The 20,703-nt window shown below is 36.3% G+C and overlaps 4 protein-coding genes and 1 pseudogene across 7 annotated transcripts; 2 read left to right on the forward strand and 3 right to left on the reverse strand.

Annotated features, from left to right (window-relative positions):
* Window positions 1-474: 474 nt before the first annotated feature.
* On the reverse strand, window positions 475-2,188 carry LOC104751016 (uncharacterized). Its single transcript, XM_010472884.3, has 2 exons — window positions 1,639-2,188; window positions 475-952 (listed from the first exon to the last, which is right to left on the reverse strand). The coding sequence occupies exons 1-2, from the start codon at window positions 2,011-2,013 to the stop codon at window positions 743-745; spliced, it is 585 nt and encodes a 194-aa protein (XP_010471186.1). The 5' UTR covers window positions 2,014-2,188; the 3' UTR covers window positions 475-742.
* Window positions 2,189-4,886: 2,698 nt separating this feature from the next.
* LOC104751017 (F-actin-capping protein subunit beta) lies at window positions 4,887-7,312 on the forward strand. The gene is made up of 8 exons (XM_010472885.2): window positions 4,887-5,151; window positions 5,435-5,505; window positions 5,682-5,795; window positions 5,990-6,072; window positions 6,161-6,234; window positions 6,384-6,503; window positions 6,632-6,727; window positions 7,010-7,312. Exons 1-8 carry the CDS (start codon window positions 4,891-4,893, stop codon window positions 7,091-7,093), a joined length of 903 nt encoding a protein of 300 aa, XP_010471187.2. The 5' UTR covers window positions 4,887-4,890; the 3' UTR covers window positions 7,094-7,312.
* A 258-nt stretch (window positions 7,313-7,570) lies between these two features.
* Window positions 7,571-10,754, forward strand: LOC104751018 (cleavage stimulating factor 64). Its single transcript, XM_010472886.3, has 10 exons — window positions 7,571-7,903; window positions 8,012-8,090; window positions 8,209-8,383; window positions 8,493-8,753; window positions 8,847-8,924; window positions 9,248-9,283; window positions 9,381-9,773; window positions 9,995-10,165; window positions 10,270-10,429; window positions 10,526-10,754. The coding sequence occupies exons 1-9, from the start codon at window positions 7,870-7,872 to the stop codon at window positions 10,420-10,422; spliced, it is 1,380 nt and encodes a 459-aa protein (XP_010471188.2). The 5' UTR covers window positions 7,571-7,869; the 3' UTR covers window positions 10,423-10,429; window positions 10,526-10,754.
* Window positions 10,755-10,910: 156 nt separating this feature from the next.
* Window positions 10,911-16,781, reverse strand: LOC104751019 (putative aarF domain-containing protein kinase At1g71810, chloroplastic). 4 transcript variants are annotated; one of them, XM_087493243.1, is made up of 20 exons: window positions 16,224-16,781; window positions 16,074-16,118; window positions 15,935-15,973; window positions 15,641-15,811; window positions 15,368-15,520; window positions 15,059-15,094; window positions 14,642-14,705; window positions 14,271-14,361; window positions 14,004-14,154; window positions 13,468-13,582; window positions 13,337-13,386; window positions 13,163-13,241; window positions 12,987-13,037; window positions 12,552-12,693; window positions 12,412-12,456; window positions 11,940-12,038; window positions 11,816-11,857; window positions 11,474-11,632; window positions 11,264-11,383; window positions 10,911-11,131 (listed from the first exon to the last, which is right to left on the reverse strand). In XM_087493243.1, the coding sequence occupies exons 7-20, from the start codon at window positions 14,689-14,691 to the stop codon at window positions 11,027-11,029; spliced, it is 1,299 nt and encodes a 432-aa protein (XP_087349369.1). In that variant the 5' UTR covers window positions 14,692-14,705; window positions 15,059-15,094; window positions 15,368-15,520; window positions 15,641-15,811; window positions 15,935-15,973; window positions 16,074-16,118; window positions 16,224-16,781; the 3' UTR covers window positions 10,911-11,026. The 4 variants fall into 4 exon arrangements, with proteins under 4 accessions (XP_087349369.1, XP_010471189.1, XP_087349370.1 ...); XM_010472887.3 differs by having other exon boundaries at window positions 14,642-14,685; window positions 16,224-16,779; XM_087493244.1 differs by having other exon boundaries at window positions 14,627-14,685; window positions 16,224-16,682.
* Window positions 16,782-19,803: 3,022 nt separating this feature from the next.
* LOC104753785 (uncharacterized protein At1g43920, Chloroplastic pseudogene) lies at window positions 19,804-20,455 on the reverse strand (annotated as a pseudogene).
* Window positions 20,456-20,703: the final 248 nt, after the last annotated feature.

The following is a 20,703-nucleotide window of genomic DNA, read 5'->3' on the forward strand; positions in this document are numbered from 1 at the left end:
ATACTTTTTTTTTGGGATTTTGGATTGACAATTTTGGATGTAGAAAAAGTCTTCAGGGCATGTACGAAATTCATCATTCTTTATTAAAAGTTAATAAAAGAGTTCTCGTTATGTCCCAACTTTTGTCCTCCTAATAGCTTGGTACTTATTTTCTACTACAAATAAGTAATTTCTGTACTTTTCTTTTTAACTCATCAAAGAGATTGATGTTCATAGAGCTTAGTAGGTTACATACGAGTGAGGTCGACCAATTCATGTTAAAATTGCAGACAAATCATTTTACATATATACCAATTACCACAGTACAACAAAAATAATAATAAGAAAGTTATCATCAGGCTTGAAAGTTAATTACCAGGAGGCAGGAGCAATGTATATATTAAACATGGACAGGCTTTGTAGCTTTACTAATCTTTGTTTTTTAGAAACCAAGTTTCAGCTTCCATAAAGACCACACTGCATTACACATGGAAATGCAAAAAAACCATTAAATTTTAACAAGATGCAGATTGAGAAAATGCTTGCTCTCTCCTTGGTTCTGAAAGCAAGCAAATGGGTGCCTCAAGGCTTATCAAAGACAAAAGAGTGTTGCCAAAGAAAGGAACTTGTTGGGTTAAGACAAGAGAACCTCTATATCTTTTTTTTTTGGTCAAAGAGAACCTCTATATCTATGGTCGATGAAAAGACTACAATTTCGACCACATTTAAAACGAGACCTGTGTAAGGGGTCTGTGATATCATATCACCAGCCATACTTCCTTAAAAAATCTCTGGTTCTCTTCCTAGCTCGAGTGAATACTATTACTATGCAAGCGAGCACCCACGGAGGAAAAGTTCCAATGGAGATGTTGTTTTTGATCCACGCTGGAGGGTCTTTCAATAAAAATGTTATCAAGAGCGTAACAATCACGACTCCAAGAATGATTCTTGTGATGGGTTTGATCAGGGAGTCCTGAAAAACAAAAACAAAAAGTGTTCAAAGACATAGTGTCATCAGATGAATCACATGATTAAAGCTGCATGTTTTCAACGTTTTTTTCTCTTCTAATAACCATCGACCATAGTATCCAGAGACTTTCTTCTACTCCAACGAATTCAGAGTACCATGTCATTCATTCTAGTTTCTACATGCATCTTGTAAATCTATGGTCTTTTACACGCGTCTTGTAGTTCATAGAGGTGTAATTCCAAGAATTTGTTTACTTACAGCAAGAATAAAGTTAAGGTTATATGAGACACTGAATGGTCCGAATCCAATCCAAGTGAATTGAAAAATTCCAGGGCAATTGAAGAGTAAAGAAGCGTAGACTATTGATGACATGTATAACAAGCAAAAGAAAATCATAAACACAAATGAATGTAGAAAGCTAATGTCGAGTAATTCAACTATCCACAACGATAAAAGCAGGTCCAGCTGATGTATAGCAACACTTCTATCGTGACTTCCTAGGTGTTGTTCATTTGTAATTTCAACATTACTATGTCATATAGAACAATCCACCACAATTTCAAAACACTTCGTTTAAGAATCAGTTGCGAACTACAACTAAAAGCTAAGGAGATCGTTCTCTTTTCCTAATTCCTCTTGCCTAAGTCAAACTCACAATTCTACGATTCAAACATAGGAACAGAGATTACCTGAGGTTCACCGTCGATGTAAATGACGGCACCATCCCTGTAAGGCAGCACAGACCGGCCATTCCTAGGGTGAAATCGGATCGGAACAGCACGACCTTTCTCGACGTTGAAAGCGAAGATTGATTTGAGTCCATATTTCTCAAGAATAGATCGAACCTCGAGCTGGTCCTGCTCATAACCGCCGAGATTTGACTTGAACACATCGATCGGACCTTTTCCACTCTTATACAAATGGATCTCCACTTCCGGCATCTTCCCCGCCGCGGTCTTCGATCTCAATTCACCGTCCGGTTGAGACTCTTCTAACAGCGGTGTAGTCTCTTCAATCTCTTGCTGTGGATCTCTCTCCTTCTCGTTCTCCGTCATCGATGACATGACTTAACGATTCACCGCTCCGATCACTTTTTTTTTTTCTTATAAAAATCCCAAGAAAGCAAAATAAATATTGGGCGAATGTCATAAAACCCACTTTCGGTTGAGTTCTGTCACAAAAACCTACTTTCCACTCATGGTATATTTTCGGTTGAGTCTCCTTCTTTTCTCTCTTTTTTTCTCTTCTTTTTTGTTGTTAACACTTTAACAAAGTAAAATATATTTATTTGTTATCATAAAACAAATTTTCTATTTATTTATGTAAAATATGTTATGATTATATATTTTCTACATTTTAAGATACATATTGCTATATTTTTTATGAATTTTTAGATTATACAGTATCCATCAGTCGTTGAACATTTGTTCAATTATAAGTGGATAATCAATTGCAGTATTGTTAATAGATAGTTACTTGTGTTTATTCATACAAAATATACATACATAAATTTGATTAGATCTTTATCCATAGCATATTATCCATAAAACAACATAGACCAAATAAGTACAAAACCCTTTAATTCTAAATTTTAAATCCTAGAACATAAACCCTTGAACCTAAAACCAAAACTATTCACTTTAAAAAAAAAACAAAGTTTAGTGGATAGAAAAACTGTGGATAGGTCTCCATGGATTTACAAAGCATATCTAGACATTAAGCTGAAGAATAACAGTTGAATGGTGGCTATGGATGTGATCATGTGGATATTTTTTTGTGGATACCAATGTAGACAGACCAAAGAATCATCATACAACATCCACACAATTAAATCCATAGACACCATGAGCTCCTTGCTTCATATTTTGTGTTGGTCCAGAAACATATACACTCATAAGTGGTTAATAAACAAAATAAAAATTAACAACATTGATTTATTTAGAACATTGAATATCAATCATGTGGATTAGTAGTTATGGATACTTATCTTATAATATCTTGCTCATTCTTTACATGAGCAGAAATTTGTCCAAGATAAATTAGCCACATAGATTTCTTTTAGCTAAATGTTTTTGTACTATTTTTCAGCTAGAAGTAGGTATATTAGAACTTAGAAGTGTCACTAGAAGCATACTACACAATAAACATGGTCATTATTAATCTCAAAGCCTATCTACCAAATTCTGACCACGTGGACAAGCAATCCAGATGAAATTTATTGACAAGTTTGTTGCATGTTCAAACATCACTATAGTTTAGCCACTTAGATGTCTTTTAGCCAAATGTTTTTGTACTATTTTTAAGCTAGAATTAGAGATATTAGAACTTAGAAGTGTCACTAGAAGCATACTACACAACAAACATGGTCATTATTAATCTCTAAGCCTATCCACCAAACTCTGACCACGTGGACAAGCAATCCAGATGAAATTTATTGACAAGTTTGTTGCATGTTCAGACATCACCATAGTTTAGGGTTTAGACTTTAGATGGTATATAGATTCAATGTCTATGTTTTGAGTTCAAGTTGTATTGTCTAAGGTTCAAGGTGTAGGATTTAGGGGTTAAGGTTAAAAGTTTAGGTTTAGGTATGTAGATGATGTGTCTATATTTTTAATTCATGGTTTAGGATTTAGGGTTCAAGGTGTATGGTTTAGGGTTTAGGATTTAAGATTTAGGGAATAAGGTTTACGTTTTTGGGCTTATATGGATTTAGTGTCTATGTGGTGTTAGGATTTAATATTTAGGGTATAAACCCTAAACCCTAAACCCTAAACCCTAAACCCTAAACCCTGAACCCTGAACCCTAAACCCTGAACCCTAAACCCTAAACCCTAAACCCTAAACCCTAAACCCTAAACCCTAAAAGAAATCCTTCTAGCTGAAAAATAGTACAAAAACATTTAGCTAAAAGAAATCTATGTGGCTAATTTATCTTGGACATATTTCTGCTCATGTAAAGAATGAGCAAGATATTATAAGATAAGTATCCATAACTACTAATCCACATGATTGATATTCAATGTTCTAAATAAATCAATGTTGTTAATTTTTATTTTGTTTATTAACCACTTATGAGTGTATATGTTTCTGGACCAACACAAAATATGAAGCAAGGAGATCATGGTGTCTATGGATTTAATTGTGTGGATGTTGTATGATGATTATTTGGTCTGTCTACATTGGTATCCACAAAAAAATATCTACATGATCACATCCATAGCCACCATTCCACTGTTATTCTTCAGCTTAATGTCTAGATATGCTTTGTAAATCCATGGAGACCTATCCACAGTTTTTCTATCCACTAAACTTTGTTTTTTTTTTTTTAAAGTGAATAGTTTTGGTTTTAGGTTCAAGGGTTTATGTTCTAGGATTTAAAATTTAGATTTAAAGGGTTTTGTACTTATTTGGTCTATGTTGTGTTATGGATAATATGCTATGGATAAAGATCTAACCAAATTTATGTATGTATATTTTGTATGAATAAACACAAGTAACTATCTATTAACAATACTGCAATTGATTATCCACTTATAATTGAACAAATGTTCAACGACTAATGGATACTGTATAATCTAAAAATTCATAAAAAATATAGCAATATGTATCTTAAAATGTAGAAAATATATAATCATAACATATTTTATATAAATAAATAGAAAATTTGTTTTATGATAACAAATAAATATATTTTACTTTGTTAAAGTGTTAACAACAAAAAAGAAGAGAAAAAGAGATAAAAGAATGAGAGAAAGAGATGTAAGTTGTTAGTAAGGGCAAAAATGTAAAAGGAAAGTGGACACATAAGCAAAAAACTTGGGAAAGTATACCATGAGTGGAAAGTGGGTTTTTGTGACAATACTTTAGAAGAAAGTGGGTTTTCATGACATTTGCCCATAAATATTCCGTATAAAACAACACCGTTTTTGATTCGTAAAATGGGTTTGTTAAGTTTGGGCCTTTTTATGGGCTTAAATGGTATAATAAAACAATTTGAGGATTTTGTTACCATCAGTTGTTCTCATCGGAGGAATAGATTTCTCCGGCGTGCGTGCAAAGAGGTTGAAGAGATGGAGGCAGCTTTGGGACTTCTCAGGAGAATGCCGCCGAAGCAGTCGGAGACGGCTCTCTCTGCACTTTTAAGCCTCATTCCTCAGCATTCTTCCGATCTTCTCTCTCAAGTCGATCTCCCTCTTCAGGTATTTCTCGTTTCTCGAGATTTTGTTAATGTGATATTGTTGCCCTGAATCCACTTTGTTTGTCTCCCAATGTATGGTTCACAAGGGCTTGGTTATGTAACTTCAGCGATTAGGATGGTTTGATAAGTTGATTATGTTTAATGTAGTCTGAATGAGTTAGTTACGCATCTGTTTACCTCTTCTGCGTCTAATTCAATTGTTTCCTTAGTTAATTTGTAGAAAGAAATGTAAGTTCTTTGTAAATGGTTGATGACGGATAACGAGTATCTATGTATTGCAACAGGTGTTACGTGATATAGAAAGTGGGAAAGATTTCATCTTGTGTGAGTACAATAGAGATGCAGATTCCTACAGGTACTTTTTTTGTGTAATGAGAGAATTTAAATGTTTTATGGTTTTGGTTTAGTGCTTGGAATCAGCTGAAAAGGGTATTGAGTTATTGGATTAAAAGATAGTTTGATAATTAGGAAGCTACACTATTTCTTGCTTGTAGCTGAAGTGCTATTTTTTGTATCTTGTGAACTTTGCAGGTCACCTTGGTCGAATAAATACCTTCCTCCGCTAGAGGATGCTCTTTACCCGTCGTCAGAATTAAGAAAGCTCGAAGTTGAAGCCAACGATATCTTTGCAATCTACCGTGACCAGTGAGGTTCTTCACCTATCTCGTTCAACTTACAAAACCATGTAATCAAACTAGTTTGATAATAAGTTATCTAAAACGGAGACATAGTTAGCATCTGATGTGTAAAAAGCCTTGCCTACTCATGATAAAGTATCCATGCGATCGGTAACCGAGAAGTCTTGCAAAGGTTTGTCTTGATCAGTTTTTCTTTTCCAGGTATTATGAAGGTGGTATATCTTCAGTCTACATGTGGGAGGATGATAATGAAGGCTTTGTGGCATGTTTCCTTATTAAGAAGGGTATTTTCTTTCTGTAGAGTTCAATAACACCGAAGGTTAGGCAATAAAAACTCTTCACCTGAGCTGTTCTGGTTTTTGGTTCTTGAAGATGGGTCAAAGTCAGGTCATGGTCGGAGGGGATGCCTGGAGGAAGGAGCGTGGGATGCCATACATGTTATACAGGTGACTCTCCTAAGATACTTATACATGCCATTACCAAGTGCCTTATGTGTTATAAATGTTGGCCATTCTGTAACACACACCTCCACAATTGCAACTAATTCATAGTTTCATGAGCTTCATATTTCTAACTCCTGAGCTTCTAAACCTAGGTTGGTCCAGAGGAGGAGGAAATGGCACATTATTGCTTAACAAGTACTATCATGCTCTCTCTGGCCACAGATGATGAGTCGTCGGGCAAATTCGGCTTATCTGGATCAATTAGAAGACAAGTAAGTATTAGCTTCTATTTAACACATGCCTTACATAGATATATAGCTACTGGTGGGAATAGTGATTCAATGGTGGAATACCAAATATCTCTAAAAGAATAACATTATTCTGCTACTGTTGAAATTAGATGAAAATGGATCTAGCAGTAGCTGAGGGACATCTGTGCAATATGGGGAGAATGATTGAAGAATTGGAAGGCAAACTGAGAAACTCACTTGATCAGGTTCTACGTCCAATCCCTATACCAATTCCACAAACTCCTTTTACTTGTGTAACCGCCATATATGCTGTGTGGTTGCTTAAATTACCCCCATCCGGATTGCTTTGTTAGTTAATCTCATGCTTACAGTTCTTTGACTGCTTGGCAAACCCCAAATTGTATAGAGTAATCATCATATAACCACCGTATGCGAGAGTTTTAGGAGAAGATTCAGATCAGATCATGTTCTATCATCTCATAAGTGTGTTGGCCCAAAGTTTGATAGGGTGTTTGGTGAAACCGCAGGTATACTTTGGGAAGACAAGAGAAATGGTTTGCACATTGCGTCCACCAGCTGAGTTAGTACAGAGGAGATTACCTGACACCTGATATGCTCCTCCCATCGCCCTTTATGTCAGAACAACATATCAATATCTCCTCGCATTTTGTTTGTTTGTTTGTATTGTTTTGTTTTCGCATTCGTCTGATTTCAAACGCTTTACCCTCGTGTGGTTTGTGTGTATGCCTCTTACTTGGTCTAAAGTGTTTTCTCGGACTTCACCATCATGTAACCATCTTTTTCCATAGATATGCAACTTTTTAAAGCTAGTATTATCAAGTATCCGTGAAATGCGTAAAAAATCTCCATAACTATAGAATAACAGAAACATTGATCAGTGGTGCCTGCGACATGTTAAGAGACCAAACTCGTTTAACATGCTACTGAACTGAAAAATATTTGTTAAACAATCATAGACTTCAAATTCAAAGAAGAAATTTTCCTTTTTCTGTGTAATAATAATAAATAACTAAAACTTCCATTTTTTCTGCTTTCCTTTTATTTTTATTTTTATTGTTGTGTGAGTTGTGAAAAAACTAAAAAAAAAAAAAGAGGATAATGAAATAAATCGATCGATTCGACGGTACTATTAAATTAGTTCGTCTTTAATTTCTTTTTATAAGCAAAACGGAAGAAAAAAAATTAAGGCAAGTCCTATCGAACCAACAAATACGAAGAGGATCTCTCTGTCTGAAGTCTGAAACCGTCTGAGGATTTCACGAAACACGCTGGTTCGAATTCGATTGTCGAAAGACCCGTTTCTTCGAGGGAGAAGATGAAGCAGCGCTTCACCTTCTTCTTCTTCGTTATCTTCTGTTAATTCTCAATGGCTTCATCATCCCAACGACGCTGCGTTTTTGGTAACAACACCCTCTTCTTCTTCTCTTAACACTCTGCAATTCTCAATTCTCTTTGAATTTGGATTCAATTAGTTTAATTTGGTTTTTTCTTTTGGGTGTCTAATTTAGTTGGGAACATCCCTTACGACGCGACGGAGGAACAACTCAGAGATATTTGTGGAGAGGTTGGACCTGTTGTCTCGTTTAGGTCAGTTTATTCTTCAATTTGTTTTAGGGTTTTGATAAAGGAAACACCTTTCTTCAAAACGAAACAGAGAAGTATGGTTTTTTTTTCTTTCTAAACTGTTTTGTTTTCTTTGATTCAGATTAGTTACGGATAGAGAAACTGGTAAACCTAAAGGCTACGGCTTTTGTGAGTATAAGGACGAAGAAACGGCGTTGAGTGCTCGTCGTAATCTTCAGAGTTACGAGATCAATGGCCGTCAGTTAAGAGTTGATTTCGCTGAGAATGACAAAGGCACTGACAAAACCCGTGATCAGGTTCGTTATGTTTTGACTCCTCTCTTAACTTCTTTAATTGTTGTTGGATGGTTTTTTCATTGTCTCAAGACGTTATAACTAACAATGATTAACTAACTTTGGATATTAGGGTCAAGGAGGACCTGGTTTGCCTGCTACTACAGAATCTCAAAAGCAGATTGGAGGGCCTGTAGATTCAAATATACATCAGCCGGTTGGTCTCCAACTTGCTATAACTGCTGCATCTGTTATGGCGGGTGCACTAGGTGGTCCTCAGGTCGGTTCGCAGTTTACACAAAGTAATCTGCAGGTTCCAGCGAGTGATCCCCTGACTCTTCATCTTGCCAAGATGTCTAGAAGTCAGCTTACTGAAATTATATCGTCCATTAAGGTGTGAATCTTTCGGATTTTTTTTATATTTTTGATGCATTGTTATGCTATTGGTAGCGAGTGGTGTGATGTGATTGTGTTTTCTTAATGTCAGGTAATGGCTACACAGAATAAGGAACAAGCTCGACAGTTGTTGGTTTCAAGACCTCAGTTACTAAAAGCTGTTTTTCTGGTACTTACTCATCCCCTGATTCTGCAATTTTTTTTTTTTTCATGCAAAATAGTTGTTGGTGATTTATGGGAACTAGGAGGGAAAAATCTGTTTTAGTTTCTCAAGTGTGCTCTTGATATGTATGTTATACACTTCAATATTATTTTTACATTCCCCTTTAATGTCTCATGAATTGAACCACATTCTGACCTTCATTGTCCTTCAACTAGCTGATAAACGTCTCTTCCAGGGTGCTTTACTATTTATGATCTCTCATTTTTATTTCTTATATCATTATGATTCTGACACCATCTTTTGAACATATACTTTGTCTACTGTTCCAGGCGCAGATACTGCTTGGGATTGTGAGTCCACAAGTGGTAAGTTTTCTATCTTATTGAACAGTTTTGTGTTTCTTCCTTTTGCTATCTATCTGTCATGTCTGAAGAGGACTATTGCCATTCTTGAATTGTGCAGTTGCAGACGCCAAATATTGTTCAAGCCCCAAGTCATATGACAGGGTCTTCAAATCAAGACACGCAATTATCATCAGGTCAAAACCTTTTACCGCCACTTGCACAAAGGCCGCAGCAGCAGAGTCGCCCTCCCCATAGTCAGTTTCCCGTTCAACAGTCTTCTAAACAACCTTTCAGTCAGATTCCACAACTAGTAGCACAACCAGGTCCTTCTTCTGTGAATCCTCCTTCTAGATCCCAAGTTAAAGTTCTCAGCGAAACCGCTCCATTCCAACGCCAACAAGTGGTTCCAGCTTCCGTCAACGTAGGTTATAGTAGTCAGACTTCAGTTCCGAATACTGTTATCCAGCCATCTCAAGTACCCCGCCCAGCATTAACAAATTCTGTGATGCAGGTGAGTTTCCACAATACCTATCTTATTAGAGAATGTAGCCATGGTGGTGATGTAAATTTAGTTTAACTTTCAGTGTTATTAATACACAAACACACACCAAAGGACTGTTTTATATTAATTGCCCATCTCTTACAGGGAGAGCTTATTCCTAGTTGAACACCAGAAGGAGTTTAGTGGACAATATGACTAATCACATACTTCTTTTTTCTGTCTTTTTACAGCAAGGTGGGCAAACTGTATCTTTAAACTATGGCAAAAGAATAAACGAGGGTCCTCATCAATCAATGAACAGACCATTAAAGATGATGAAAGTGGAGGAAAGGAGAACCACTTCACTCCCTGGAGGTCATGCGTCTAATTCAATGCTTCCGAATCAAGTACAAGCTCCCCAGGTATTTATCAATCACATAATTTGGACTCGCTCGGGAATGCCTCGAATGAAATCTAGTAATCTGCAAATCCTTGCTTCGTGATTGATTTTTTTTCTTTTCTCCAGACACAGATCTCCCCCGATGTCCAGTCAACATTGCTCCAGCAAGTAATGAACCTTACACCAGAACAGCTGAGATTGCTGACTCCAGAGCAACAGCAAGAGGTCTTAAAGCTGCAACAAGCGCTCAAGCAAGATCATATGATGCAGCCTTCATAGCCTTGAGGTAGTTTGTCTTATAATATCATGAACCTTCTCAGTTCTCTTTTGTTGTTGTTTTCATTTTTTCGGTCATCTGATCTGATTCTCTTCTTGGTTACAGCTCTCTTCTATACACAGGGGAAAGCAACTCGGTTGATCGATTTCATTGCAGAGATCAAAAAGGATTTTTTTGCATGCAAATCACACCATAGAAAGAAGAAGGCTCTCTCACCTGAATTGAGGCGAGTGATTGTAAGATTAGTGTAGCATTTATTTGTGCTGAGTTTGTCTTATAGAAGAACCATTCAGCCATCAAAATATAAAAGGAAAGAGAAAGTTACAAGTTCAAAGTCTCTCAGTAACTGTGTTCTTCTCGTTTTTTTTCTTTTTCTGTTACTGTCTTATTTCCTGCATTAACACACAACTCTCCGTTGGTTTTTAATCCCGTGGCACCTGGTTTGGTCCAAAGAAAACTGAGTTTATTCTATTTGACGCTTTCGTTCAAGTGTGGGATCAAAACGGCGATTCCTCTGATTTTCATAAAATTAATGTAAAAAAATTATAAGTAACTCAGAATCATTGTAGTCTTAAATCTGCAAGCGTTTTTTTTTGTAATCAGACATTAAAGTAATATCCTACGAATGGTTCTAGCGAAAGCCCGAGACACCAATCTTCCAACCAAGTCACCTGGCAACTGAAGCAACCTCTGTTGCGACTCCTGTGGAAGCTGCCACATTCATTCAAACCCCCAACAAATTAGTTCAGTTATCTCGAATCATAAATTAATTTAAAATGTAAGGGGTTAGTAAAATTGAGTTCAGATTTGCAACATTTGAAAGTGTTGGTGAACAATTGTTACCTCAGGTAAGATTGAGAGAATCGGAAGCATCTCTTGTGCTGATGGCAGCTGATACATGACGAGTGATGCTTCCTCTAAAGGTGTGAGTGCCTCACCATATTTACTAATCGCGTTTACTTGCTGTAAGTTTGTTGCGCAAACATTAAAGATAAAGTTAGTAAAAGAAAATTAAATCTACTTTACAAAAATCAGAAGAGAAGCAGTTGTTACCGTGCTTACGCTTCCAGCCTTCTGCATCCCTGAGAACAATGCCAAGAGTCGATGGAAGGTTCTAAGGTTTGTCATGTCTTCTTCTGTCAAGGAAGTGAATGCCCTTGAACCAGAAAATGTGAAGGACTCTAAAGTTGCCAATCCAAATGCATCAAGACCCTGTTGAAAGACAAACCAATCCTTTTGTTTTGATCAACTCGACAACAAAGAATGACATTTATTACGCTAATAGTGCAACAAATTCAATATATACTTGTCAAGCCAGTTGGTCTATTGGACAACCCTTCGACTGAACTATTTTCCTATTATTAAACAGCTGAGATCAACAGATTGATTACTCACCTTAGCGAATTCTCGAAGAAGGATTTCTCTTACAAAAGAACCCTGTCCAACGTTTCAAGAGTATAAATAGTTGTAAAATTAAGTTTTATAATTCATAGTACAAAAAACTACCACTTAACTATACCTGTTCCGTGAAAGTAAAAGCAAGCATTTGCTTCATGGCGATCTTAGAGTCTGTGCCCATCACTGGTTTCTGAACTAATGCCGTCTCTGTCCTAAGTGACTGAAGAAAGTAGATGTGAATAAGAAAGCAAATGCTATTCTTTGTTATTCAAATAGGTAAATCCTATAACAACCAAGTCCCAAGCTATTCATTTCCCAAATCATCATGCAGATTTCAGTCTTTCGTTGGTTTTAAGGTCGTCTGGTTGTATGATTATTCAGCTGTTTACTGACTAATTTACCATTGAACATCTCATAGCCCATTAACCCCAAAACACAAGCTCATAACCCAGATAACAAACAACAAGGAAACTGATGGGCTAATGAACAACAAACATTGGCACGTATAAACGATAACAAACAAAAAGACTTCAGTGCATTTTGCAACCCGTAAATAGTCAAACAACCAAAAACGGATAAAAATTCAGTCGCACCTCAGAAAGCAAAGACTCAAGACGGTCAATTCGGAAAACACCTTCCTGGCAAAGACACACATATAAACGATAGCACGTTTAGGAAGAAACATAATGCGAAATGAGGTTGACCAATCTGATTAGACAAGATAGTTTGGTACCTCATACAAAAGATTTTGCAGAGAGCTTTTCAGCTGTGGAGAGCTGTCAGTAAGAATCTTTCTAGCAATCCAAGGGTATGTACTGCCTAAAACCTTGTAGTTTGGGCTTATACCAATGGCAATGCCCTCCAAAACAGCAAGGCTGAGGAATCAAAGATGAGAAGCCAAAAATTATGTGGATGCTACCTCAATAGACAGAAAATGGCTAATCAAATATACGCCGTGGTGGAGAACATGTCGAATAATTGAATAAAGCATTTAACGCATAGACAGATGGCCCTACAATCTTGTGCAAAAGCTCTGAGCATATGTCTATGTTTATTAAAACAATACATGTCTAGATGACTCAAAATTTTTAGAAATCTTAACAGCTCAAAACAAGAATGTTTATCACACAGCAATGCGGTTAAAAAAGCGGAAAAGAAGATTAAGTACCTGCGGATAACTAGAGAAAAATAGGGGGGTATTCTGAATTTGAATCGGTACCTGAAAGTTTGACAAATAAATATCAGCATCTAATACGCACAAATTATGAGTAGATTCTTTCAAATGTCCCTCTCTCAGCCATATATTATTAATATCATATACTAGTTTAAGTGAAGTGTTACTACATTGTTTTTCCTAAGTCGCCAAGCAGGTCACCAAAGCTTATATTGCGTACTCCTCTAGAGATTGCACCTTGAAAAACATCTGTAAGAAAAAGGGGAGGCAATTGTTTCAAAACAAAACAACCAAAACTTTCAATACAAACAAGTAGCTGCATAATAATAACAGCAAAAACGAACCGGTTAAAGCCTTAGTCACAGCGCTCTTTTCTGCTGTCGGTGGAAGAAGCCTATAGAAGTTTTGCAGATAAGATTAGGGAATGTCGACAATTGAAAGTTCATATTCAGATAGACACCAACGACCAGAGTACCCCAGAGTTACAAAGTCTTTAGCCAGTGCTTTGAAGTCACGATTTACGAGATGAAGACATGCTTCCATGAATCCATCACGTAATTCTGGCCTAAAGTCCCCCATCATACCAAAATCTGGCAGCAAAAAAGTTAAAAGTTCAATAAGTTATAAACAGAAGATACTTCTTGGGGCAGTTTTAGTTTGTAGACATCAAACCAAAGTTTACAATACAGAAAACAAGATATCTAAAGAGGCAGCATAAGTCCCATTTGTATCTGGAGCAGTGAATGATTATCTCAAGCGTTTAACATCGAATCATCAAAAAGTAGAAAAACCATTGAGCACAAAGGTACATAGGTTATCAAGTTTCTGGTTATTTCACTGTGTATGATCAGATAGATAAGTGAAACACAGGTAGAATATTTTTAACCAAAGCATCAGTCAGCAGTCTTATTCTTTGAACGAAATCCACGTGTACAAGAACGTTATCTGAAATTGTGGACCATGGATTGTAGAATAATAACAGATAACATTAGTATCAAGATCGGCAAATACCTAAGTATGCAAGTTGCCCATCATACGTGCGAAGAAAATTCCCAGGGTGGGGATCGGCATGATAAAATCCATATTCCAGAAGTTGATTAAACGAACAGTAAACGCCAACCTCAACTAAATAAAGATCATTAACTTCATTAAGCTTCTGACCCTGCAATTATACAGAAAGTTGAATACACAATATTATTGTGTGTTTAAGAAATATAAAATTCAATATACAACTCTTTGACGCAACCCATTTTTTGATTGCAAACGAGGACTTCATACCTCCACCCACTCCATTACAAGAACTTTGCTGGTACTGTACTCTGTGTACATCTTTGGAACCAAGACATCTTTGATGCTCCCATACAACTTCCTATTCAAGCATGCGGAATATTACTTTAGGGAATCCCTTATAGAAAACTTAACCATTAGATAACATGTTGTCCAAGTACCATGCTTAAGCAACATACTAATGATCTATAGCTCAGATCAATTATTACAATGTTAGACAAAAATATCATGTTGTCCACGTACAAGCAAAATACTACATGACCTACAGCTCAGATCAATTATTTGCAATGGTAGTCAAAGCCATAACACATAGTAGGAGATCAAACAAGGGCGGACAAGACTCAAACCTTAGCAGGATTTACCTAAATTTTATTCCGTTTTGGGCTTCATTCAAGTAATCCATCTCCTGCATTCAATGTGATTTACCTGTATTCAATATAAAGCTCTAAGATATTCCTCGAACAAGAATAAAATGCAAAAACTAGTCCATCTAAACGATCTTCAAGACATTTAAGAAATCATTAGCATCTACCCATTTTTCACACAATAGTTTTATACGAACCTTATCCTTTTCAGCATCACCTTAAACCGTTGTAAATTTGGACGAAACGAAAAAGTAGGATTGCATAACGATTAACGAGAAAACAGTCTGGCACTCTTTTTTCGTCAAGTACGGAGAAGAGAAGCATCAAAAACTTACCAATATATAATTTACGAATCAAATGAAAATGTCTACGCAAAACATGGAAACCTACATGTGATAATAGTGTATCCTTTACCTTAAACAGACTTGTTGCCCATTCATCAACAACTGCCTGCAAATAGAACTTCACTTTTTAGCATTAGAACGGGTTAACAGTACTGATTAACTTAGGTTTCCCTTTTTCTCTCAGACAGAGAGTGAGAATCAGAGTTATTAAAAAGAAAAACTACGAGAACCCACTGAAATGGATTCTAGAGTAAGTTTCAACACACTTTAAATGTTATTCTACATACTTAAGGAAATTCAAAAGTTTTAAGTAATGTTGAAAAGACATTTTTCTTATCAGATTAAAAGAAGGCACCAAATTACACAAGTGTCATGTCACCTCGAGATCTGAGTTGAATCTTCCAGCCTTTTTAATCAACCCCGCTAAGTATCGCAGAATTAGAGTGTCCAAGGCAATAGCAGCTCGTACACCAGGCCGCTGCACTTTGACAGCAACAACCTTTCCACTTCTACGGAGCCTAGCTTGATATACCTGAAACGTTGGACCAGAGTAAGATCCACATAATAGGAGAAGCTCTCATATATAGATTCGAAATTAGAAACTAGGATAAGGATAAGCTCTTAGACCACCAAGAAAATGCTTTCCGCATACCTGTCCAAGGGACGCTGCAGCTACAGGCTCAGGAGAAATCTCAGAGAAAAGCTCATCTATAGGAAGGCCAAGTTCATCCTCAATCATATTGAACGCAACTTCGGATGAAAATGGAGTGATTTGATCTTGTAGCAGGGACAGTTCATCCAAATATATAGGAGGTATCAAATCCTAATGATAGTTCAAAAGTCATATCTTAATAGCAAATATTCAATTCACCACAGAGCTCCGGAAAATGAGAATGAACAATGTTACTAAATCCTGAAGAAGAATACAGAAACGGTAAGCGCTTACAGGACGAGATGAAACAGCTTGAGCGATTTTGACGTATGCCTAAAACAAGTTATGAAAACCATTACATCTTAAACACCGTAACGCTGACATTGAGTAATTAGATGATGAAACCTCAAAGAAGGAAAGAGAGAAACCATACCGGACCTAACTCCACCAGTAATTTCCTAAGCTCTGCAGCTCGTAACTAATTATACCAATTCGTAATAAAAAAAAAATATCAAAAACGAAGCATATTATTATTATTATTTTTTTTCCTGAAGGCATCACTAAAATGAAATTGGAGAAAGACCTTGAACATCTGCTCAGACCGTTCTAAAGCCTCATCGGCTAAGCGAAGCCCAAACCAATAACCAAACGTAGTCCCAATCTGAGCCAATCTACGAAGCAGAATCAGAGGCTTCTTCTTATACATCCCGTCTATCTTGAGAAAATTATACTCCGACAAAGAATCAGCCTCATCGGCGCTGAGACTGAACAAATAACCGGATTTGCTAGTGAAGCTATCTACATCTCTAGACGCAGCTGACGATACAACGACGGCGGAGTTTCCTCTACGCGGCGGCCAAGACGGTGATTGTGAAATCAGCAGATTGGGATTGGCGGGAAACGAAACGATTAGCGGAGATGAAGAAGAAGAAGGAAGCAGAAGCATCTCTTCCGATAACTAAAGACTAGAGAGATTTTTTTTTTGTTTTTTTTTTGTTTTTTTCTTCGCCGATCGTTCTTGTGGGTTTTTGAAATATCATGCAAAGGTGTTACAAAAATGGTTAATAAATAAATCTCTTTTTTTCCGGTCACACATTCTTTATATTTTCTCTCGATATTTTTCGGGTTTTCTGTGTCACACAAATGACACTTTCCCTATATTTTGTTTTATTTATCTACAAAAATAATTTTCTACAATTGATTTTAACTTTTTTTGTCCACTCGTTTGTTCCATGACATGATTTTTATTAGAGAAAATGGTTTTTTATTACTGTCTATAAATATATGAAAATAAAACTATCTATAATAATATTTTTGAAGTACATTTTGTGTTATGCCATTTTAGTTTTGTTTATTTAAAAAATTATTTACAACATTAACTCCTAAAAAGTTTCCAAAACTAACATTATTTCAGATTTTGTTTCCTTAATATTTTAAATTTCATTCCAACTAAAACAATAATAGCAATCAATATGGAAATAAAAACTATCAAATATTTAATCACACATTCTGTTGTGTTTTGAATCTGAATCCTTCGCAAACAAAGAAAACAACAATTTGATTATAATTCGTTTTCCAAAACCTGTGAGCTTTGATTCTTAATGTAAGAAAAACTTCGATTGTATTTATTTAAATATTATAATTAACATATATATAAACTTAATAAAAAATTAATTATTACGAATATGTAAAATTAAAAAAAAAATATTAAAATACTATATAATGTGGTTATATAGTAGATGAGTTATAAAGAGGACATATTGAAATTAATAAAATATTATTAAATTTGTGTTAACACAGGTTAAATCCTCATTTAATTATTTATCAATACTTAGAATATTATAATATTTGACATAAAATCAAGTTGATTTAAGTAAGATTGTGTTAAATAATTAAATCATTAGGAAAAATGTGATGTATAAATTACTTATTATGTATTTAGATCCCTTATTTTCTGTTATAATAATTAAAAATCAAAATAGAATCTCTAACATTAAACAAAAAAAAATATATAACCAGCAAATGATCATGAAGTGTATTGCAGGTTAAAAAACAATATAAACATTTAGCCGCACAACAACCGGAAAATTTAGTTATTCTTATATTTACAAAACTTCTAATATTTAACAAATAAATACAACATAAAATATAAATTATATGCATGCGGTGTACCGCGGGTTAGTTAACCCGTACCATTTATAAATGGAAAAATGTCATTAAAATCCCGAAGTTAGCATTTTCGTTGATTTAAATCACGAAGTCTGAAAATGTTGAAACAAATCATCAACCTTTTGTTGACTTATATTTAAATCACGAAGTCTTGTTGACTTCTCCGTTTGAAGCACATCGTTAACTGGCCAAACAGAGATATTAAATGGAGTTTATTATATGTTAAACAGTTCCGTTAGTTATCATTACGACGTCGTTATTTCCTTTAATCTAATCCCTAAATCGAACATTCATCACAAAATCCCCAAAATCACAAAGTCCCCAAAATCACAAAATCCCCAAAATCACGAACCCTAATTTGCGATTCCTCCTTGGATCTTCTCTTCGGATCGAACCGATGACTAAGGAAAAGAAGCTTTCACCACGTCGTCCTAAACGGAAGAGGCCCGATAAAGATGGAGAAACGTTTGCGCACGGGGCTATTGCAAAAGAGTCGAATGCTAATGATTCGACTGATCCCAATTTGACTGCTCCTGAATTGGGTGATGGTTCAGGTTCTACAATTATTCCGTATAATTGTGTTTCTCTTCCCTTAGAAGAGCGTGATTCGTGTCCTTTTGAAGATTTAGGTGCTCAAAGTGGAGATGATTGTGATGTGGTTGGCGATGAAGATTGTGATGATGTTGGGTACGAGGCTGCTGAAGAGGAAGAGGGTAACCAGGATGATAGAAACCAAGTCTTTGACGAAGAAGATGGAAACCGTGTTGGTGTAGAAGAACTATTTTGCGAGGACTTCAAAGCAGAGTTTGGAGAGGGTGCGAGAGAAGAGGAAGACGAGACTGATAACGACAGTGGAGATGATATCTTTGATGACGTGGTTGATGAGACTTATTCTGTTGATATGAATGCGCTTACCTGTGGATGCATTAAGTGGCAGATGACTGGTATTCCTTGTGTCCATGTTGCTTCTGTGATCATAGCTAAGAAACAGAAAGTTCAAGATTATGTTGTTGATTGGTACACAACAAGAATGTGGCGGGCAACCTATAAAGATGGTATTAAGCCTGTTTAAGGTCAGTTGGAATGGCCTCAAATGAACAGATTGGGAGTCTTGCCACCACCATGGAGGAAAGGAAATCCGGGTCGACCAAATAACCATGCTAGGAGAAAAGGGATGTATGAAAGTGCATCTTCATCAAGCAACACACGAGTGGCAAACAACGAAAGAGTCATGACTTGTAGCAACTATAAACAAGAAGGACACAATAGGTTATCTTGTATAAACCCGACTGTTGAAGCTCCAGCTGCAAGACCAAGGGGTCGTCCAAGGAAGAATCAGGTTTGTTGTATTCATATTTTTTTCGATGTGATGATTAGGACTTATACATTTTTATGACTTACGACTTATCACTTGTAACTTTTTGAATCAGGAACCAAGGAATGTATTGTTTGGACAAGGACAAACATGGGAACAAGGCTCTCAAGGACCAGCTTCACAACCAGCTTTACAACCAGCTTCACAACCAGCTTCACAACCATCTGTTGGAGGATCACAAGGAGGAGCAGAACCCTTACAGAGGAGGCAAACAACACAGAGGAGGGCATCAACACGGAGGAGGGCTTCAACACAGACGAGTGCATCAACATAGTGGGAAGCTCCTGAAGCTCCACCGCGTACACAAGGACTAGGAGGCTGGAGTCCATGGTTTGAATGCTCCGATAAGCTGTTGCAGTTTGCGGGTGTTTAAGTTTTTTGGTGTATGGCTTCCATGTATTTGGTTGTGTTTTGTTTTGTTGTCTAAACATGGATGTGTTTAAACATGGATGTGTTTTGTTTTGTTGTCTAAACATGGGTTTGATGCTTTGGTTTGTTGCTAAACATGGATGTGTTTTCTTTTGTTGTCTAAACATGGATGCTTTTTCAAGTTAAATTCCTACTTTGTTCTTGTGTTGATTCTTAAACATACAAACCCGAATGGAGAAAGTTTGTTGAATTAATACCAAAGATGCACATACAAACCATTCTCTTTTGGCATCAAATACTAAACATACATACCATTACACCAAACAAAACAAACACACTCATCAAGGAACACACACTAATAACCGAGAACAAACTTCATTTGCTGTGCTTTACCAATCACTAGGTAAGCAATGCCAATTGAGACAACACAAATACAAACAACACACACAAAACACACTTTCAATAACGTTCTGAACTTGCGGATTTCCACTTTGCTCCACAATGCTTCTTCCTTCAACTCTAGTAACACAGCAGTCAACTCATTAACCTGGGATTTGGTTTTCACGATCTCATTCGCCATAAGTCCTAGTTTTGGTAATGCATCTTCAACTTCCTCATACACCGCCTCCTCGACCCACTTAAACAAGTGTCCCTGTTGCAAAAACAGAAACCATTACTTACCATTGCACATATAATTAACATTGAACATACCAATGACTACTTACATCTCTTTTGTTTGTCCACGAGCTTGGATCTCTTTTGGTTAAACAACGGAAGAACGGTCGACCAGGATTTTCTTCGGTTCTCGATATAAAGATCCTCACACCGGCTCCACAAATGCACTTGGATGGCACTCCATGGTTGGACGAAGCAACCACCGATGTCTCCGAGCTAGAACTCATCTAAATCGAAAATTAGGGTTCGTGATTTTGGGGATTTTGTGAGGAATGTTCGATTAGATTAAAGGAGATAACGGCGAACTAACGGAACTGTTTAACAGATAATAAACCCTGTTTAATATCTCCGTTTGGCCAGTTAACGATGTGCTTCAAACGGCGATGTCAACAAGACTTCGTGATTTAAATATAAGTCAACAAAAGGTTGATGATTTGTTTTAATATTTTCAGACTTCATAATTTAAATCAACGAA

This window comes from Camelina sativa, chromosome 16 (genome assembly GCF_030686135.1).
Source record: "Camelina sativa cultivar CO46 ecotype springtype chromosome 16, ASM3068613v1".
In the NCBI taxonomy this organism is placed as follows: Eukaryota; Viridiplantae; Streptophyta; class Magnoliopsida; order Brassicales; family Brassicaceae; genus Camelina; species Camelina sativa.

Excerpts from the sequence above, each read along its gene's own strand:
- LOC104751016 (XM_010472884.3), bottom strand. The coding sequence starts at position 2,013 with ATGTCATCGATGACGGAGAACGAGAAGGAGAGAGATCCACAGCAAGAG. Across the intron at positions 953-1,638 it reads ACATCGACGGTGAACCTCAG|GACTCCCTGATCAAACCCAT; the intron begins GTAATCTCTGTT and ends TTTGTTTTTCAG.
- LOC104751017 (XM_010472885.2), top strand. The coding sequence starts at position 4,891 with ATGGGTTTGTTAAGTTTGGGCCTTTTTATGGGCTTAAATGGTATAATA. Across the intron at positions 5,506-5,681 it reads AGAGATGCAGATTCCTACAG|GTCACCTTGGTCGAATAAAT; the intron begins GTACTTTTTTTG and ends TGAACTTTGCAG. Across the intron at positions 6,073-6,160 it reads ATGTTTCCTTATTAAGAAGG|ATGGGTCAAAGTCAGGTCAT; the intron begins GTATTTTCTTTC and ends TGGTTCTTGAAG.
- LOC104751018 (XM_010472886.3), top strand. The coding sequence starts at position 7,870 with ATGGCTTCATCATCCCAACGACGCTGCGTTTTTG. Across the intron at positions 7,904-8,011 it reads CCAACGACGCTGCGTTTTTG|TTGGGAACATCCCTTACGAC; the intron begins GTAACAACACCC and ends TGTCTAATTTAG. Across the intron at positions 8,925-9,247 it reads TACTAAAAGCTGTTTTTCTG|GCGCAGATACTGCTTGGGAT; the intron begins GTACTTACTCAT and ends CTACTGTTCCAG.
- LOC104751019 (XM_010472887.3), bottom strand. The coding sequence starts at position 16,586 with ATGCTTCTGCTTCCTTCTTCTTCTTCATCTCCGCTAATCGTTTCGTTT. Across the intron at positions 15,812-15,934 it reads AAGCTGTTTCATCTCGTCCT|GATTTGATACCTCCTATATA; the intron begins GTAAGCGCTTAC and ends AACTATCATTAG. Across the intron at positions 14,155-14,270 it reads TTGTAATGGAGTGGGTGGAG|GGTCAGAAGCTTAATGAAGT; the intron begins GTATGAAGTCCT and ends GTATAATTGCAG.